Source organism: Perognathus longimembris, chromosome 19 (assembly GCF_023159225.1).
Source record: "Perognathus longimembris pacificus isolate PPM17 chromosome 19, ASM2315922v1, whole genome shotgun sequence".
NCBI lineage: Eukaryota > Metazoa > Chordata > Mammalia > Rodentia > Heteromyidae > Perognathus > Perognathus longimembris.
In genome coordinates, this window is record NC_063179.1 from 5168119 (window position 1) to 5188141 (window position 20023).

General features: G+C 40.0%; 1 protein-coding gene across 2 annotated transcripts in view; it reads left to right on the top strand.

Annotated features, from left to right (window-relative positions):
• Marchf6 (membrane associated ring-CH-type finger 6) overlaps nucleotides 1-20023 on the top strand; it is a 58080-nt gene that overhangs the window by 9496 nt on the left and 28561 nt on the right. For both annotated transcript variants that reach the window (XM_048368038.1, XM_048368040.1), the window contains exons 2-10: nucleotides 1584-1680; nucleotides 2365-2438; nucleotides 5101-5244; nucleotides 7890-7962; nucleotides 10319-10487; nucleotides 11800-11989; nucleotides 15282-15343; nucleotides 15901-15933; nucleotides 19607-19658. In XM_048368038.1, the coding sequence (XP_048223995.1) occupies nucleotides 1584-1680; nucleotides 2365-2438; nucleotides 5101-5244; nucleotides 7890-7962; nucleotides 10319-10487; nucleotides 11800-11989; nucleotides 15282-15343; nucleotides 15901-15933; nucleotides 19607-19658 (894 nt within the window). The remainder of the gene's footprint in view (nucleotides 1-1583; nucleotides 1681-2364; nucleotides 2439-5100; nucleotides 5245-7889; nucleotides 7963-10318; nucleotides 10488-11799; nucleotides 11990-15281; nucleotides 15344-15900; nucleotides 15934-19606; nucleotides 19659-20023) is intronic.

Consider the following 20023-nt stretch of genomic DNA (forward strand, 5'->3'; position numbering starts at 1 on the left):
TGTGTCGGAATTTTGCATCTGATTAAGCAAGCAGCTCACTGGTGTGTTAACAGTGTGCCACCAGAGCACCTCATGAGACTGACCAAAGTAAAAGCTTTGCCAAAGATGTTTTCATTAATCAAGGATGAAGGTGAGAAGCCTACAGATGTTCAGGTCTGTTCTCACCATAAAGGATGGCAGTGCTGATCCATGCCTTACCAGCTACTCCTAGAAAGTCAGAATCTTTAGGATGCCTGGTACTGGTGGCTTATCATATCTGTAATCCTAGCTACTCAGGAGGCTTAGATTTAGGTTGTGATTCAAAGCCAGCTAGGAAAGAACGTCCATGAGACTCTTAATCTCCAATTAACTACCCCAAAAGCCAATGAGGAGCTGTGGCTCAAGTAGTAGAGCACTGTCCTTGAGCACAAAAGCTCGGGGACAGCACCCAGGCCCTGAGTTCAAGCACCAGGACCAGCACAGCTCAAAAATTACTTTTTTTGGTGTGTGTGGAGGGCAATGAGGGTGTGGGAGTGTGTTGTGTAGTATTCTGAATAACAACTGAGCATCACAGACTTGTAATGGTGATGAATGTCCAGGATCATAGACGGGTACTTACTCTCAAATTCGAAGGGTGCCAGGGGGCTGTTAAGTCTGTTTATGAAAGAGATTTAGAGTGTAGTTCTTCCTCAGTGAATAAGGAGTTCCTGGAAAGAGTTGGGTCAGAAGTGAACGCTCTATCTCTTACCACTGTATACAGGCTTGTTACTCCTGGAATTGTCCTCTTGGGATTAGAATTTAGCCCTGAGGGATAGCTGAAAAGATGTCCTCCTGCTGAGGGAGCTTTCAGGAAAAAGTAAGCTAGTGAACAAGTGTGAAAGATCAGTTGCTGTTTCCGGCCCCCCTCCCCCCCCAGCTGTTTTGCTGGCTATTGATGCCTACCCAGGTGGGAAGGCAGGCAGGTAAATGTGTCCCTACCACTCCTTGTTGCTGGGGGTGAGGATGGGAGACTGCCATGCTCTGGAGAGCTGAAGACCCTCAGGCTTCTGTAGCTTCCTTCTACTTAAAGCAGCCTCTGGCTCACCGTTCATTCTCTGGTTGGACTTTCAGTGTATTGGGGGACCCCCTAGGATACTGAGAGAGCGATTTAGAGCTTATTTCTGTCTCTTGTTCTTGTGGATTAAGGGAGGAAAAGGGGCATCCACCGAGCTTGCTCAAGTGTGTTTTTATGGAGATTACATTGTTAGGATTAGATTTAGTTAGGACTTTAAACTGTTAAACTATTAGGACTGGTTAAGGACACTTATGAGTTACCTGATTTTGCATATTTCATTCAGTATTTGTTATGGGTAAGCACACTTTTAAATGTTTTTGGCTTTAGAGTGACAGGGGTGCTAAGAAACAATTTATCTTTTATTATATTTTTAAAGGAAACTGTCAGTTTCAGGTGTATATAATTTTCATAACAATTTTTAGTTCTCTGTGTTATGATTAATATTTTGCCAAGTGGCATATTGTTGCTTTATTAACACAAACTTTTTTTGTGGTCTGCTTTTTATAAAAGTTTTGGCCAAAGATAATTCATTGTTTCTTTTTATTAACAGACATATGCAGAGTGTGTCGGTCAGAAGGAACACCTGAGAAACCTCTTTATCATCCTTGTGTGTGCACTGGCAGTATTAAGTTCATCCATCAGGAATGGTAAGCCCTGCAGTTAGAAAATTATGTAACTTTGAGCTCCATTGTTGTCAAATAGATGATAGGAATGATCAAAAGAACTTACTCTATAGTTAGTTGCTTTTAGAAATTACTGTTTAAAAAAAAGGAAGAAGTTGCCTGTAATCCTTAATACCCAACTTGTTACTTTGGTAGATTGTGAGTTTGCTTTGTTCATTTCTAGCCAGGAGAATTTATTTTGCTTATGGGAAATACTGTGCTTTTTTAGTTTGGAGTGGTTGGTAATAGCTCACATTTATGGTGTACTTGGAGCCAAGAATTATTCTCACCTCTTTATACATCTTCTAACTAGCCTTTGAGAGAAACCTGGGTGGTGGACTAATATCATGTTGATGAAATTAGATACATTAAAGAAACTTGGCCAAGGCCCTGTAGCCCACCAGTTAGTAACATGAATCAGACCTGTGGGCCAGCAGACCCAGTCACATGGTCCCCGGATCTTCAGACCAGTATTAGAACCGATATTGATGTTTGTATTCTTCATGCTCTGAAGAGATTATAATTTATACGAATTAGGATCTTCCTAATACTATAGTAGACTATGCTTATATCTTTAGCTGTTGTAAGTTCTGTACTATAAACAACTCAAGTTTTCAATGAAATCATTTGTTATAAACATAATATTTATTAATGTATTTGTAATTACAGCTTAGTTCAGTGGCTGAAACATAGTCGGAAAGAATACTGTGAATTATGCAAGCACAGATTTGCTTTTACACCAAGTAAGTTCTTTTAGATGTTTTCATTGCAGCTACTTCTGGCAACAAAGGTGTTTAAATGCTTTCAAAGCAACAATATTGAACTTTATCGTCTCTCCATACTAATAGAAAAATGTATTTAGGGAATTTTTTTTTAAATTTTCATCTTTTAACACATATACGCATTTTGTAGGTTATTCTTTTTCTTATTTCATTTCTTTCCCTTTAATTATAGACAAATTGAACATACCACTTAGTTTCACCTGTCTTTTAGGAGTTTGGTCCAGATTATGGTCTCATTCACTTTTCTTTTTTTTTTTTTTTTTTGTCTTTTTTTCATCTGCATATTTCATCTTAAATAAATGGAAGACTATACTACCAAGCCACTAATTTTATCATATGTAACTCCCCTACCCCCACTTGAGAATTGAATCCAGTACCTCATGAGTGCTAGACAAGCACTTTACCACTTGAGCCAATTTTGCAGGGAAGGGATGTCAGCCATGGGGCTTGAACTCAGAGCTTAAGCACTGTCCCTGAGCTCCTTTTTGCTCAATGATAGTGCTCTACAACTTTGAGCCATGGCACCACTTCCCGTTTTCTGGTGGTTCATTGTAGATAAGAGTCTCACAGACTTTCTAACTTTAAACCATGATCCTCAAATCTCAGCCTCCTGAGTAGCTAGGATTATAGGCATGAGAGCCACCAGTGCCTGGCCAAGTTTTTTTTTTTTTCTTTAAATACATGTTTTATTGCTCCTGTTGAGGTGATGGGGATTACGGTTATAAAAATGTCCAATAAAGAGTACATTTCTTTTTAAACAATGTCACCCCTTCCCCAGCTTCCTCCCAATTTCTCTCCCTACCCACAAATTGTACAGTTCATTTTCAACATAGTGTCTAGTGAATATCACTGCTGCTTTTATTCATAATTTGTTCCGCCATTTTAGTGACCTCCCCCCCACTATCCTCCCAAAGACAGATAAATGAAAAAACAAGACAAAAGGAAAAGAAAACAAAAAGCAAAAACAACAACAACCCAACCCCTCTTCTTTTTGTTTCTTGGAGTTCATTTCAATAAATATTTTATATGACCAGAATCACATAGGCATTTTGCCTTTGTGTCCCTTTGAGCCAAATTTGAAGTGTAATTTTATGTTGGGATCCTAATATATTATCCTTTTCTTTTCTGATTTTTTTTTGTGTTTTTGATTTTTATTTTCTTTACACCTCTTAAATTTTGAGCTTCTCATAAGTACCATAAATTAGTGCTTTACTTTGTATTTTATAAATATAGCTGATTAAGGTTATAATTATTGTCTTTAGAAATGTCAGTTCTATTATTTTATAATCTTCAGTTTTCTCTAGTGTATAAAAGCTCTACTTACTTAGTAAGTTAGTGCTGGCCCTGGGTGTTTGGCCCTAAGTTTTTTTGTTCAAGGGTAGCCCTCTACCACTTGAGCCACAGCTGTACCCCTGGCTTTTCAAGGTTAATTGGAGAGTCTTTTGTTTGTTTGTTTGTTTGTTTGTTTGTTTTGCCAATCCTGGGCCTTGAACTCAGGGCCTGAGCATTGTCCCTGGCTTCTTTTTGCTCAAGGCTAGCACTCTACCACTTGAGCCACAGCACCACTTTTCTGTGTATATGGTACTGAGTAATGAAACCCAGGGCTTTGTGCATGCTAGGCAAGCACTTTACCTCCAAGGCCACATTCCCAGCCCATGACTTCTTTTTAATACTAAGTATTTTATTGAAATTAATGATTCTATATGAGTGTTTCATAAAACGTTACCATTTGTTGATTGCTTCTTAATGTTTCTAAAAGGTGAACAGCTTTGTTGTATAGTGCTCTTATACATTTTATATTTATTACTTAATTATTTTTTCTGCTTCTGGAAATAAACCCACCTAGGACCTTTAGTTAAGCAAATGCCCTACCTCTGAGCCATATATGTCTAGCCCTGTCTTAGCATTTTTACATAATTGATTTTGGACTTTATATATTGTCATTTCTTGTGCAGCCTCATTGTAGAAAGAGGAATTTGTTCTTCCTGTGTTATTTGGAGAGGAGTCTTGGAATCATTTTGAAAGGTTATTTTTCTAAAATACAGCAAAACTTTTCTCTCAATATGTGTTGAACCATATCTTTCAGAGAAATGATAAGGTCTGAATTTGTCATTTGAAATGTTAAGTACAGTGTTAAATGAAATTGGGGGAAGAGTTGGCAAATGGATGTCAGTGGGCTCTTGGGGTACTACATGAAAGGAATTTACTATGGATTGTTGTGCCCTTTAGCTGCTGTTTCTAATGCTTGTATTTGGGGGAGTTCTTTCTTGATGACCTGTCATCAGCTTCACCTTTTGTTCCGATTTTCTTTACCTGTTATTTTATAGCATAGGAAACCAGATACCTTATTGTCTGAATGCTGAAATGTGTTTAAACATTGCACGAGGCTCATGGCTATGGGCAGGCGTGTGAACTTTGTCCAGTTGAGTCTTGTTGTTGTTGTTGTTTTTCTTTCTAGTTTAGAGCTTTTTGTTGTTGATTTTCTTGAGAAAATTTAATCTAATAAATTGAAAAGTAAGTACAGTACTTAAAAGCTAAGATAGCTTTGTATGCCTGTTTTGTAGTTCTGAAGTAGCCATTTTTAAGTCTTTATGAAATTCTGTATGCTTTTCTCTTCTTATAGTTTATTCTCCAGATATGCCTTCACGGCTTCCAATCCAAGACATATTTGCTGGACTGGTTACAAGCATTGGCACTGCAATACGATATTGGTTTCATTATACACTCGTTGCCTTTGCATGGTTGGGAGTTGTTCCTCTTACAGCATGTGAGTATTCATGCCTCCTGTTGGAGTTATTTAAATCTTGTAGACCTACTTAATATTACAAAAATATTGCTTCATTGTCTAAATCATTTGCAATTATATTATATTTTTTTCTATGATGGGGATGTTGGAGATTGAATACAGGGCCTCACACATCCTGAATATGCACTTTACCACTGAGCTATGTTCCAAGAGTGAGTTTTAAACACTTCCATTTTTTTGAACGAGTGTGGGAAAGAAAAATAAAACATGCAGAGACTACTAATAGAAGTTGGCATGATTACCTATGAAAATGAAAATCTTGAAAAATATACAAAATAGCAGTACTAGATACCTTTGAAGAGAGTGAGTTGATGAATCAGAAGACTGAGCCAGGAACTTCTCCTAGAATATTATTCAAAGGGACAAGTCCTTTCATCTTCTTTTTTGGGGGGTGGGTCACTTGTGCCTGGGTGCAGTCCTTGAGCTCTTTGGCTCAATGCTAGTGCTCTACCACTTTGAGCCACAGTGCCACTTCTGGTTTTCTGGTGGTTCATTGGAAATAAGAGTCTCATGGACTTTCCTGCCTGGGCTGGCTTTGAACCATGATCCTCAGATCTCAGCCTCCTGAGCAGCTAGGATTATAGACACGAGCCACCAGTGATTTTTATCAAAACTAAAAAAAAGTAAATTTTCAGATATGGTTTTGAACTTTTAGTGGGGACTGTGATTGTCCTGTCTGTGCCTCCTGCATAGCTAGGATAGAGGGTGTGAATTGCCATGCTCACTCATTTGTAGAGGTGGAATCTCAGTAATTTCTTCCCCTGAGCTTTCTTGACCCCCAACTGAGATCTCCCAATTTCTGCTTACCAAATATGGGGACTACAGGAGTGAGCAAGTATACCTTGCCCAGTAGAACTCTTGGTTTTTTTTGCCAGTCCTGGGGCTTGAACTCAGGGCCTGAGCACTGTCCCTGGCTTCTTTTTTGCTCAAGGCTAGCCCTCTACCTCTTGAGCCACAGTACCACTTCCAGCTTTTTCTGTTTATGTGGTACTGAGGAATCGAACCCAGGGCTTCATGCATGCAAGGCAAGCACTCTACCGCTAAGCCATATATTCCCAGCCCCCCATTAGAACTCTTTTAAACAGATATTGTTCATAAATTATGACAAAAATTTTCTTTGGAGTGTATTGAAGTACATTTTGCATAGATGTACGAAGATCTAAGTTTGTCATTTGAAATTTTATGTACTGTGCTAAAATTGAAGAAAGTGTTGGCTAAAATTGAGAGAGGCTAAATCCAGTCGTTTTAGTGACTTTAGCAAATACGTAGTTCTGTAAGGTAAAAAGAGACAGTGGAAACGAGAACATGTTGTTTTTATGTTGAAAGACAAAACTGGCCATGAGAAAGAAAAAGGACTTGGAAACTTAACCTTAGGCTGTCCAGAGCTGCATAGGGTGCTGCTGGTGATAGATATGTCATTAGATGTAGGGCTTCAGAAAGAGCTACCATAAGCTTTGTTCAATGAAAATCCTGTTCGAAATTACACTTTGCGACTTGAACAAGGAATTCAAGAAATATGTGAGATTCACAGAAAAAAGAATGCTAGGAAGAACAATAGGTAAGCTCTATTATTGTTAATCTGTAATAACTAATCATTTTAGGCAATAGCCTGGAACTAAATCTCAGATGATATTAACATGGGGGAAATTGTGAGGAGTCCGTAGAAATGAGAGACATTATAGTTGCTTTAATTTTGAGGGAGCCGTCTGGGGAGCTAGAAATGTTGACCATCTTATTTCAGATGGTTGTTAAAAAGATAGATGCATATGTAGGAGTTCACTTGGAAGCTGGGTGTGGTGGTTCATTCTTGTAATCCTAGCTAGTGAAGAGCCTGAGATCAGGAACACGGTTCAAAGCCAGCATGGACAAGAAAGTCTGTTAGACTCTTATATCCAATTAAGCACCCCCTACCCCCCCCCCCAAAAAAAAAAAAGCCAGAAGTGGAGCGGCGACTCAAGTAGCTCAAGAATAGCGGCCAGGCCGAGTTCTGGCTTCCTGGACCAGCACCAAAGAATAAAGAATTCACCTGGTTACTTAAGATAAATATAGAAATCATACCGTAGTTTAAAAAATAACAGATAGATTAGTTTTCATTCTAGAGAGTGAGAAACAACAAATAAAGTTTGCTGTGTAGGCTGGATGTGGTGATATTCTCCCGGAATATCAGCATTTGGGAAGCCAAATTTGGGAAGTCCAGAGATCTTCCGTTTGAGGCCAGCCTTGACTACTTAGCAAAACTGTCTCAAAAAAAGGGGGAGAGGTTTTCCAACCAAAGGCAAGAAAGCAGGAGAATGAAGAGGGAGGGAAGTAAAAGCAAAGGAGAAAGAAAAACATTCATAGTCACAATGGAAAACCAATATGCCACTCTGAAGCCAATAGATGAGTCAGACAGCAAGCCTAGGAAGAATCTAAACAAGGTTGCAGAGTATTTCAGTCACTACTTTTATGCTTGACCATGGCTTTTTAAATGAAGTATCTTGAAATTCAGGTCTGCAAAAACCAAATGCTCATTTCAGAGACATTCAGTGTTACAGTGCTTTTCTGAAGCAACTGGATGAGTTCACTATGCTTTTGTGACTGAAAGCCATCATGCTCTCTTTTGGTAGGCCGCATCTACAAGTGCTTGTTTACTGGCTCCGTGAGCTCACTACTGACACTGCCACTAGACATGTTGTCAACGTGAGTATTGAACCTGGGCACAGTGTGAATGATACTGTTGTTTTCTTCATATATTTATTATAATTTGAAAATTCTTATGTTGTAAGAATTATAGCTCTAGAAGTAGCTGATACAAATAACTGATCTTTCTTTTCAAACACTCATTATAAAAGACCTTTTGGTAATGGCAAGATGACTTGTTAAACAGGATATCTTGCAGATTGAGGTATATGCTAGTAAATTCCCATGGTGACATTAATTTAAAAATGTTTCATAACCAGGTGCTAGTGACTCACGCCTATAATCCTAGCTATTCAGGAGGCTGAGATCTGAGGATCGCAGTTCAGAGCCAGCCCAGGCAGGAAAGTCTGTGAGACTCGTATCGCCAATTAACCACCAGAAGACTGAAAGTGGTGCTGTGGCTCAAAGTCGTAGAGCACAAAACTTGAGCTGAAGAGCTCAGAGACAGCACCCAGGCCCAGAGTTCAAGCCCCACGGACCAAAAAAAAAAGTATATGAATAAAAAAACTTGTTTTACTGTATATCAATTTGACATTCACATCATTGGGCTTGTCATTAATCAAAGATTAGTGAGGGTAGGGACAGGAAGGGAAAAATGAGGGGAAGGAAGGAAGGAGAGACATTGACCAAGAAGTATTCTACTCATAACCTGACAATTATAACCCCTTCATACAACTACTTAATAATAAAATCTGTAAGAAGCAGTTAACTCTTCTCATTGCTGAAGGTAACAAAGAAACAGAATATTTTAGTCCTAGCATCAAAATTTTAATAGTTTGAAAAGTTCCTTAACAAGCAATGGTTACTGTTCCTCTTTTTTTTTTTTTTTTTCGGCCAGTCCTGGGCCTTGGACTCAGGGCCTGAGCACTGTCCCTGGCTTCTTCCCGCTCAAGGCTAGCACTCCGCCACTTGAGCCACAGCGCGGCTTCTGGCCGTTTTCCGTATATGTGGTGCTGGGGAATCGAACCTAGGGCCTCGTGTATCCGAGGCAGGCACTCTTGCCACTAGGCTATATCCCCAGCCCTACTGTTCCTCTTTTGATTTAAGAGATACTAAAGACCTAACTTTCTTTATTTTATGTTATTTTTTTGTCGGTCATGGGGCTTGAACTCTGGGCCTGGGTGCTGTCCCTGAGCTCTCCAGCTCGTTTGTAGTCTACCACTTTGAGCCACAGCGCCACTTTTGATTTTCTGGTGGTTAATTAAGAGTTTCAAGGACTTTCCTGTCTGAGCTAGCTTTGAACTGTGATCCTCAGATTTTAGCCTCCTGAGTAGCTAGAATTACAGGCCTGAGCCATGGGTCGCGTGGCTTGAACTTTCTTAGGAACCATTGCAGTTCAGGTTTGGAGCCTCTAGCATGAGGTCTTCCAGGCTGATCCTTCTTATTACATGGAAGTAGTAAGTTTTCCAAAGGCTGCGGATGTTTCCCAATTCCCCTTGAGTTACACTGAAGGATAGGGAAGGGGCAGAAGGATCCTCAGTATTACAAAACAATTCCTTTATTTTCAGGTGTGATTACTACAGGGACCCTACTTTGCTTCTTTGAACTTATTGAGGACTTGATATACTTGTGATGTGTATTTCATTAGAAACAAAACTTGATATTTTTTCCTAAGTGAAATTTTCCTGTACAATATATTACAGACTGTCTTATATCTTGTATATTGAATATTCCTCGATTTTTATCTTACATTGTCACAGCCTATCTGTGGGAGAAATTTCTGCTTTTCTGATTTGAAGATTTTGTTTGTGTGGATTTGGGATATCAGCTAAGTTTTCTACATTTGTATGTAAAACAAGCAATAAGAAAGTTCTTTGTTCAGGGTTTAGACAAGGTTCACGTTTAGTAGATTATATAAATGTAATGCCTGCTGCCCTCTAGGTTTTTGGCCATTTTAAAAGGAGAGGCAGCGGCTGGTGGCTCAGGCCTGTAATCCTAGCTGCTCAGGAGGCTCAGATCCAAGGATTGTGGTTTGAAGCCAGCTGGAGCAAGACGATCCATAAGACTCTTACCTCCAATAAACTAAATTACTCAGAAAAGGCCAGAAGCGGTGTTGTTGTTCAAGTGGTAGAGTGCTAGCTAGCCTTGAGCACAAAAGAGGCTCAGGGACAACACCCAGACGGCCCTTAATTCAAGTTCCAAGACTGGCAAAAAATAGTTCATTGCCTTATAAAACATTTGTAATACAAACGTGTGTGTGTGTGTGTGTGTGTGTGTGTGTGTGTGTGTGTATTCCAGCTTAGAAGATAACGCCATCATTATAAGTGATTCTTTTAGAGAAACTGATTTTTACCCTACAAATTATAGCTTATTTTGTTGGCTGTTTTTCCAAGTGTTCTCTGTTGTGTTTTACTAGGGAGAATTTGTTGGCGGATTGTTTGCAAGGTTGTTTTGTGGTGACATGCACACTGTGTGCATTTATCAGCCTGGTGTGGCTACGAGAGCAGATAGTCCATGGAGGAGCACCCATTTGGCTGGAGCATGCTGCCCCACCCTTCAATGCTGCCGGGCACCATCAAAATGAGGTAACTTCCATCCCTAAATTGGTTTTAGTTAAGTAGGACATAAGGGCTTGAGGTTCAAACCGTTGACTCCCATGTGCCACATACATTGTGCTCTTGTCATTTAAGGGACAGTGGTAGGCTTGGGAAAAGGCTATGGAAAGATGAGAAATGAAGGCATGCTTTGGGACTTTGGGGAGTATTAGGGGGGAGGATTTAAGTCTAAACCTGGTCCCTGCTACCCCACATACACAAAGAAATGAGACTGAAAAATAAAGACAAAAAGGGACTCAAGGTGGCTCATGCAGTAGAATGACTGCCTAGCAAGCACAGATACTTGAGTTCAAATTCTAGTACCACCAAGAAAAAGAACCTTGACCAGTGTTTTCTTTATGAGTGATATAAGGATATTTGTGGAAGTGTTAAGCGAAGGTAGGTTAGATGGTAAATGTGTGTGTCTACACACACACGATGGTCTTGGGTGTTGAATTTAGTGTTAGGGCCTGGCCACTATCTGAGTTTTTGTGCTCAAGACTAGCGTTCTACCGCTTGAGGCACAGCTTCACTTCCAGGTTTGTAGTGGTTAATTGGAAATAAGTCTCCTGGACTTTCTTGCCTGGGCTGACTTCAAACTGTAATTCTCATATCTCAACTTCTTGAGTAGCTAGGATTACAGGTGTGAGCACTGACCCCCCCCCCATTCTAGGTAGATTTTTTTTTTAACAGTTTTTTGTGTGTCCATGTCTTCCAAGGCTTGAACTCAAGGCCTGAGTGCACTGTTCCTGAGCTTTTTTGCTCAAGGCTGGTGTTCTACCACTTGAGCCACACCTCCCCTTGCAGTTTTGCTAAGTAGCAAAAAGAGTCTTTGGACTTCTTTTTTCTCTCCCTCTTTTATTTGGTCAGTTGTGGGACTTGAACTCAGAGCTTGTGCACTGTCCCTGAGTTCTTTCATTCAAGGATAGTGCTCTACCGCTTTGAGCCACAGTGCACTTCCTATTTTCTGATGGTTGGTTGGAGATGAGATCACTGACTTTCTTGTCTGGGCTGGCTTTGAACCAGCATGCACCATTGGCACACCTGCTAGTGGTCTTTGGACTTTAAATTGCATGTGTGAGTTTTTGCTTTTATATAACAAGGTGATCTGAAACCAAATACATTTAGAAAAGATGACTTTTACTGAAAAAAATAAAAAAAAAAGCAAAGTGATTCTGAAAGGTATTTATTTTTTGAATCTTAGTGGGGTTTGTGTTCGGTAATTTCATTTTTCTAGCAGAGTGTGAAATAGAGCAAAGCTGAGACATGCCAGCTAAATTTTGGGTCTCTTCTCTCATCTTAGGCTCCAGCAGGAGGAAATGGTGCAGACAATGTGGCTGCCGACCAGCCTGCTAACCCGCCAGCTGAGAATGCAGTGGTTGGGGAGAACCCAGAAGCACAGGATGACCAGGCAGAAGAGGAGGAGGAAGACAACGAGGAGGAAGATGATGCAGGTGCGGAAGATGCTGCGGAGGCTAACAATGGAGCCCAAGGTATGCTGCTGCTGTGTGCTTTGCTGTGAGGGTTGGCATTTTGATGTTGGCAAGTTCAAGTCAAGTTTTATTTTGTCAAAATAGCATGTATAGATATCAGCACTAATAAATGTTCTTTTTTCTATGAAGTATGGAAGTTTTTGCTTTACAGTTCTTTTTTGGATTTTTTTTTTCAGTTGGTTGTGGGGATTGAGCTCAAGGTCTGGGCACGCACTATCTCTGACTCTCTGAGCTTTATTTCTCAAGACTAGCACTCTACCACTCTGAGCTACAGCACCACTTTTGGTTTTCTGGGGGTTAATTGCCAATAAGAGTCTCACAGGCTTTCCTGCCCAGGCTGGCTTTTACTGCGATCCTCAGATCTCAGCCTCCTGGGTAGCTAGATTACAAGTGTGTGCCACCAGCATCCAGCGAAAATTACTTTTTAAAAAGGAATAGATCTATGTTTGAGGGAAGAAATTCGGTGTAGTTTTCTTCTTTGCTTCTATTTTCATGAAATTAGTGCAACTTTTTCTTTCTTTCTTTCTTTCTTTTTTTTTTTTTTTGCCAGTTCTGGGGCTTGAACTCAGGACCTGAGCACTGTCCCTGGCTTCCTTTTGCTCAAGGCTAGCACTCTACCACCTGGGCCACAGCACCATTTCTACCTTTTCATGTGTATGTGGTGCTGAGGAATCGAACCCAGGACTTTATGCATGCGAGGCAAGCATTCTACTGCTAGGTCACATTCCCAGCCCCACAACTTTTTTTTTTTTTTTTTAATGAGCCATAAACTGCTGTGTGTGTGCGGGGGGGGGGGGGGATGTTCTTGGGAAGCATGAGGTTTCTATTGCTCAAAGGAGAATTTAAAAGCCCCACAAAAATTAGAAGCATCTCAGAAGCCCCACTCTTGCAACTCTGAGAGATGTCATTCTTGAGAGCTTGGGGTTTCCAAGTGAATGAGAGGACCCGTGTGAGCCTGGGCACACCGCGCCCCGCAGCGTCATGTGAATACAGCCCAGCAGGGCAGCCAGGAGCACTGGGTGAAGTAGTTTGTGAGGTCTGCACGAATCTCTTGGGGAAGGATTTTAATTTTGAATTTTCATACTTGTAAACAAAAATGACTAAATAAAATGTATTTGATGGAATGAAAAAATTAAAGATATACTACCTCCACGGAAATAGGTGCAAGTAAGTAATGGATTTTCAGGAAAAATTTCAGTTGAGGAGCAAAAAAAAAAAAAATATATATATATATATATATATATATATGCCACTTGCACTTTGTTACTGAGCTCCTGTAGCTGGCCCTTGAATTCTGAGTTTAGCTTTAGCTTGAGGAGCAACTGACTTGAGTTAATGTCTCTGGCTTCTTGCTATTGGACTTCACAGTTTTTGTCTTTTTGGTCCTGGGGCAGTTTGCTCAAGGCTAGTGCTTTGCCACAGTGCCACTTCTGGTGTTCTGATGGTGAATTGGAAGTAAAAGACTTTACCGCTGGGGCTGGCTTTCAACCACGGTCCTCAGTTCTCAGCCGCCTGAGTATAGAAGACTGCTGGGCTTTACGATTTTGACACTCAATATTGCCTTGTCTTTGAGGGAATACCAGCTTAGGAAGGGCCCTGGGTTTCTTAAGAGCTTGTCATACCTCACAACTCTAAAATTGAAAAGAATATTTGAAGTACACACAACAGGCAAGGTGCTACCTGAAGAAAGCATTTTTTGTTTTTCTAGCATTGTCAACTCCAGGATGTAAAAATAAGGTCCAAGACCAGATCAGCCACTCTGTTAGTAATAGCTCATGTCTCTCCCCTCTTCATACCACTAGAGTTTTCCTGACAAGTGCTATACTGTCTCTCAGTTCATTTGACTGTGTTCTTTGTCTCCTCCTTAAGACTTAAGGTAGATAGGTGCAAATGAAACAGCAGGTGTCTGCCTTGCTGGAGGTCCTAGTCTCTCTGTACATTATGGTAAGGGTGATAAAGGTTGCTCTGCACATACTACTCAGGTGTGATCTAGTTTGCCTGAAGATTACCAGGAAGTTCAGAATAGGTATTTACTTATTAATTTTTTGAGTAAGTGACTTTTGAGCTGAGTCCTGAAGGATGAGAAGAAGAAATGGGCATTTGCAGAGAGAGGCTTAAGGAAAAAAGCAGAGAGAGGTTTAAGGAAAAAAATGAAAGCCAGATTTCTGTCTGCCTTTCATACTTTTCCTCCCAGTATAGAAGCTTGAGCTCATAGCCTAATGCTTGCTAGGCGACCACTTGAGCCACACCACTATTTCTTCTGCTTTTAGTGTTTATTAAAATAAAGTCTTGCTCTTGTTCAGGCCTTCTGACTTAGCTTGGATTCTCGACATGCACCATCACCACTCTTAGCCCCCATTACCTCCCCCTCCCCTTACCTTTCTTCCCTCCCACCTTTTTACTTTTCATATTCTCACTGTGAAAGCAGGCTAGTCTCAACTCTTGATCCTTCTATGTTAGGATTATAGACATGTGCTGTCCTGTGTAGCCCTGCCTTTTATACTTTTATCTCCTACTGTCCTCCACACCACTTAGAAAGTTCTAGTCCCCTGGTTTCCTTACTCTTCTCAAATCTATTTCTGACTAAGAGCTACTGAATTTGCCTTTCACAGTCTAGGATTTCACACACACACACACACACACACACACACACACACACACACACAATTGATGCATAGTATTTACCTAATAAGAAAATGGTATAAAAATTTAAATATGAACCAGGTGCCAGTGGCTCCTGCCTATAATCTTAGCTACTCAGGAAGCTGAAATCCAGAGGTTCAAGGCCAGCATAGGCAGAAAAGTCTCTGATGAACCAGCACAAAACAGGGTAAGAGGTGTGGTTTAAGTGATATTGTGCTAGCCGAGCAAGCAAACCGAGTGGGAGCAAGGCCCTGACTTGAGTTCAAACTCTCTACTGCTAACAAATAACAATTTAAAAGGTAGTTAGGATTAGCTGGGGCACCAGTGGCTCACGCCTGTAATCCTAGCTACTCAGAAAGCTGAGGTCTGAGGATCACTGTTCAAAGCCTGCCAGGGCAAGAAACTCTGTGAGACTCTCATATCTCCAGTTAACCACCAGAAAACCAGAAGTGGCACAGTGGCTCAAGTGGTAGAGCACTAGCCTTGAGCTTAAGAGCTCAAGGACAGTGCCTAGGCCCAGAGTTCAAGCCCTGTGACCAAACAAAAGAAAAAGATAGTTATGCTTTTCAAAAATTAGCTTATAAGTGAAAGTTATATTACTTATTCACTGTTGTTCATCAGTAATCTTTAATGTGCAATTTGTTTCTAGATGACATGAACTGGAACGCTTTAGAATGGGACCGGGCTGCAGAGGAGCTGACATGGGAAAGAGTAAGAGGCTTTTCTGTCAGTGCATTTGGTGTTTTGATACTAGTGTATTTTAAAGTTGAGCATGTTTGATTATATGTATTAATGTCACAGTTGGCTTTTGATGAAGACAGTTAATGGATCTTCATTCTACAGAAATCAAGTGATGTGTCTGGTTGTAGTGACACTGATGTCTGTTCTATCTTCTGGCCTTTAGCACAAATACTGCTCTGTATGAGTAGTGTTTTACTTGAAATTGTGAACTTTGAAAAATGAAATAGCAATTTAATATTTTCATACTTTGCATATAATAATATAGTTCTATCATCAACTGGTTCTCTATCTAATGTAAAGATTAAACCCAAGATAGAATCAGAGTAAACTGGTGTAATTGTAACGCTTTGGAATACTAGGAGACTTGAGGTAAAACATAAGTAACACTTTTTATTATAAAAATCATTAGCATTGTTGGAATATGGAGAATTGTACGTAAAGATATGGAAATGGAAATAAACCTTTCTGTAATAGTAGAAAGTCCTGCTGTGATTTCATTTAATGTGTGTTATTATTATTTATTTTAGATGCTAGGACTTGATGGGTCACTAGTTTTTCTGGTAAGTAAAACTTGTTTTTTGTCAGTCATGGGGCTTGAACTCAGGGCCTGGGCATTATATTCCTGAGCTCTTTTGCTTAAGGCTAGTGGTCTACCACTCTGAGCAGCTCTGCTTCTGGTTTTCTGGTGGTTAATTAGAAGTAAGTCTCATGGACTTTCCTGCCCAGGCTGGCTTTGAACCACGATCCTTACATTTCAGCCTCCTGAGTAGCTAGGATTACAAGCGTGAGCTGTCAGTGCCCAGCTAAAAATTATTTTTAATAACAGAATTATGACTTTGTTTATTTGTTTTAGTGATTCAGCAACTGTATAGTACTTGTTTGTTTGCATGCATGGACTCTTCCTTCCTGAGGTTTGAATTCAGGGCCAGGGTGCTTTGAGCTTTTTTTGCTCGCTGCTAGCACTTTATCACTTGAGCCACACCTCTACTTCCATCTTTTTAGTAGTTAATTGAAAATAAGTCTCACGGATTTTCCTGCCTAGGTTGGCTTCAAACCTTGATTCCCAGATATCAGTTTCCTAGGATTATAAGTATGAGCCATCTGCACCTGTACCTGCCGTGTGTGTGTCTGTCTGTGTCTGTGTGTCTCTGTGTGACTGTGTGTGTGTGTATGTTTAAGGTCAAAGTGCCCTTTGGCTTTTGATTACTTCATAGTTAATGAAAGTGTATTTTTTATGTTGAAAATATTAGGAATTAATAAAGATAGTAATATTTTAAAGGGAACCTTTTTGGGGAGGTCCTGGGGCTTGAACTTGGGGCCTAAGGGGTGCTGTCCCCTGAGCTTTTTTACTCAAGGCGAATGTTCTCCCACTTTGAGCCACAGTACCACCTCCGGTTTTCTGGTGATTAATTGGAGAGAAGAATCTCACGCACTTTCCTGCCTGGGCTGGCTTTAAACTATTACCCTAAGTTTTCAGCCTCCTGAACAGCTATAATTACCAGGGCCTGGCTTAAAAGGAAATTATTAAATATTTTATTTTTAGGAGAGAAAATGAAGTCCAAAGCTAATGGTAGTTAAAAGGTCTTGATCTTCTTTAAAGTTCACTCTAGCAGTATTTTAATACCTGTGCTCATGAAAGCAAAGCAGCTTTGTGTATTTTCACAGTGAGTGCCACAGTCTGATCTCAGGTTGTTATTGTTTGTTCAATCCCACTGAACTGGGCTGGGAATATGGCCTAGTGGCAAGAGTGCTTGCCTCCTACACCATGAAGCTCTCGGTTCGATTCCCCAGCACCACGTATATGGAAAACGGCCAGAAGGGGCGCTGTGGCTCAGGTGGCAGAGTGCTAGCTTTGAGCGGGAAGAAGCCAGGGACAGTGCTCAGGCCCTGAGTCCAAGGCCCAGGGCTGGCCAAAAAAAAAAAAAGAAATCCCACTGAACTTTACCTAGAAACTCTGCTTATGAATAAAGATTACAACTTTAAGGGAATAGTTCTTTGAGGGAGAAATGCTGTGTTCAGGTCACGTAATATAAAACTGCTTTCTGCTTGGGCTTGAAAAATAGCTTAGGATTTGGGCCCAGACAGGACTCCCCTTCACCTATCTATCCCTTTTTTGTCATCAATTTTAATTCTGTGAATATACTATAAGTTAATAAAATTCATATTAACGTTTTCTGTTTTTCTCTGTATAGCCATGGCATTTTATACATATATTCTGTTGTTACTATTTTTACTTTGTGGTACTGAGGTTTGAATTTAGGGCTTTGTTCTTGGTAGGCATACACTCTTACTTTTTGAGCCACACTCCCAACCTTTTGTTTTATTTACTTTTTTGGTAGTGTCTCAAGGCTTGTGGGGTTGTCCTTGAACTCAAACATAGCTGGGATTATAGGCACACACCACCATGCTTAGTTATTTCCTTAAGGCAAGTTTTTTGAATTGTGACAAGTGTACATCATGTGACAGTATGTACATTATTCAGGTTTTGAGATATCTTAAATGCTTATCTTCCAAAAAGACATTCAATATATAGTCCTGTCAGTATGAAGATTGTGTATGTGTGGTAGATAGAGCTGACTAAAGGAGAAAAACTTCCTGAGAAAACAATATTAATTTGTTTACTGAATAATTTTGAGTTTTATTGTACACCAGGGGACAGCTCCTGGAGATAAAATTTAAAAAGAGACTCCTATATTTGTTTGTGTATTCTTCTTAGGCTGGGTCTGGGATATACCTTGCTTTGTAGATGAATTAGCTAACATCGTAACAGTGCTCCCTAAATGACCTCTCAGAACACTCAGGGACAAAAGAAAGTGGATTGTAGTACTGGGGGGGGGGTGCTATCAGTAAATGGGACATCATTAAACCATACTTTATTTTCTTTGCTTTTTTCTGTATAAATAATGCCAAGAGCCCAAACATTTGCCAGACTCTCTTGTAGAAAGGTTAACAGCTATTTGTACTAGACACCATTGTAGTTGGATTTATGGATGATTAGACCTGGAAAGAGATAATTTTTTTTAAAAGTTGATGTGGGACTTGAACTGGCACTGACTGTGAGCCTCTTTCTGCTCAAGACTGGTGCTCTACCACTTGAGCCGTAGGGCCACTTCTGGTTTTTGAGTTGTTAAGTGGTGCTAAGAGTCTGACAGGGACTTTCTGCCTGGGTTGGCTTCAAACTGTGATCCTCAGATCTCAGCGTCTTGAATAGCTAGGATTACAGGTGTGAGTCACTGGCACCAGGCTGACAGTAATCTTTTCTTTCTCTCTCTCTCTCTTTTTTTTTTTTTTTTGGCCAGTCCTGGGCCTTGAACTCAGGGCCTGAGCACTGGCCCTGGCTTCTGTTTGCTCAAGGCTAGCACTCTGCCACTTGAGCCACAGCACCACTTCTGGCCGTTTTCTGTATATGTGGTGCTGGGGAATGTTTGGGACTTTCATGTATATGAGGCAAGCACTCTTGCCACTAGGCCATATCCCCAGTGCTGAGAGTAATCTTAAAAAAAAAAAAAAATTTGTACTGTGTCATTCCTCCTGGAAGGAGGAAGGCCCACGTGATGGGGCGCCTAGTGATTGTCAGCATGGAGCACGGCTGCAGTGTTTGTGACATGGCTAGAAAGACCGTCATCTTGAAGGTGGTAATGTATCACTCAGCGGACCAAGTGACAAGTGAGAATTTGTTCCTCAGGATGTGGCTGAAGTGGTAGGGCACTTGAGTGTCAATTCAAACTCCATTACCACCCCTCCCCCAAAGGAAAACAAAAGCCCATGCACATAGGGAAGAGAGGAAACCGAACGGAGAAGAGCAAGGTAGAGTTTTCCAAAGGGAGGAGGCCAAGCAGCGTTGACCTTGCCAAAGTCATGGAAACAGAATGGATACTGCAGTTTACATTAATATGTTGTTTACCATCTGTGTGGATTTCAGGTTTTTTTTCAGTCTTATTTATTTAAAATGAAATGTTATTTATGAAAATTCTGAGTTCATACCCCAGTTTAAAAAAATACAAAAAAATCTAGTTTTTGGTGAATTATTTCTCAAAAGGAAATGTTATTTTTTCTACATGTAACATTATGAACATAGAGTTTCTAATGAAAAGTGTACTACTACCTCAATTGCCAAATTGAAATTTAATGTAGAGGGAAAATTATTTTTAACACTTAGCTATAGCTAAATAAATAAGGTAGTCCAATTAAATATCAAATGTGAATGGACTTTGCCTTATTCTCTTCCTTTAGGAACATGTCTTCTGGGTGGTATCTTTAAATACACTGTTCATTCTTGTTTTTGGTAAGTTGTGTTTATGCTTTTACATCTTATGTATTATAATAGGAGTTTGGTTTTCTATCAGTCTTGTTAGAAGTGTTTGTTACAATTTAGGAATATTAGGGAGTATACAGTGGAGGTGTACAGACCAAATCTCTAGTAGATTCACTCTGACTTTTTGACCCAATGGTGAAGTCTTCTTTCTTACTAATCTACTATGCTGTTAAATTACTTTCACTGTAATTTTAAATAATTATATTTAATTAAAAAAGTAAAATATGTCCAGAAAGCTTGAGGAAAATAGTATAAAAGGTCTTATGTATATGTGTATATGAAGTCTAGAGTCTATAAATGAATGAAAATTTGGTGAAATATTTCTCAAGAGGGGA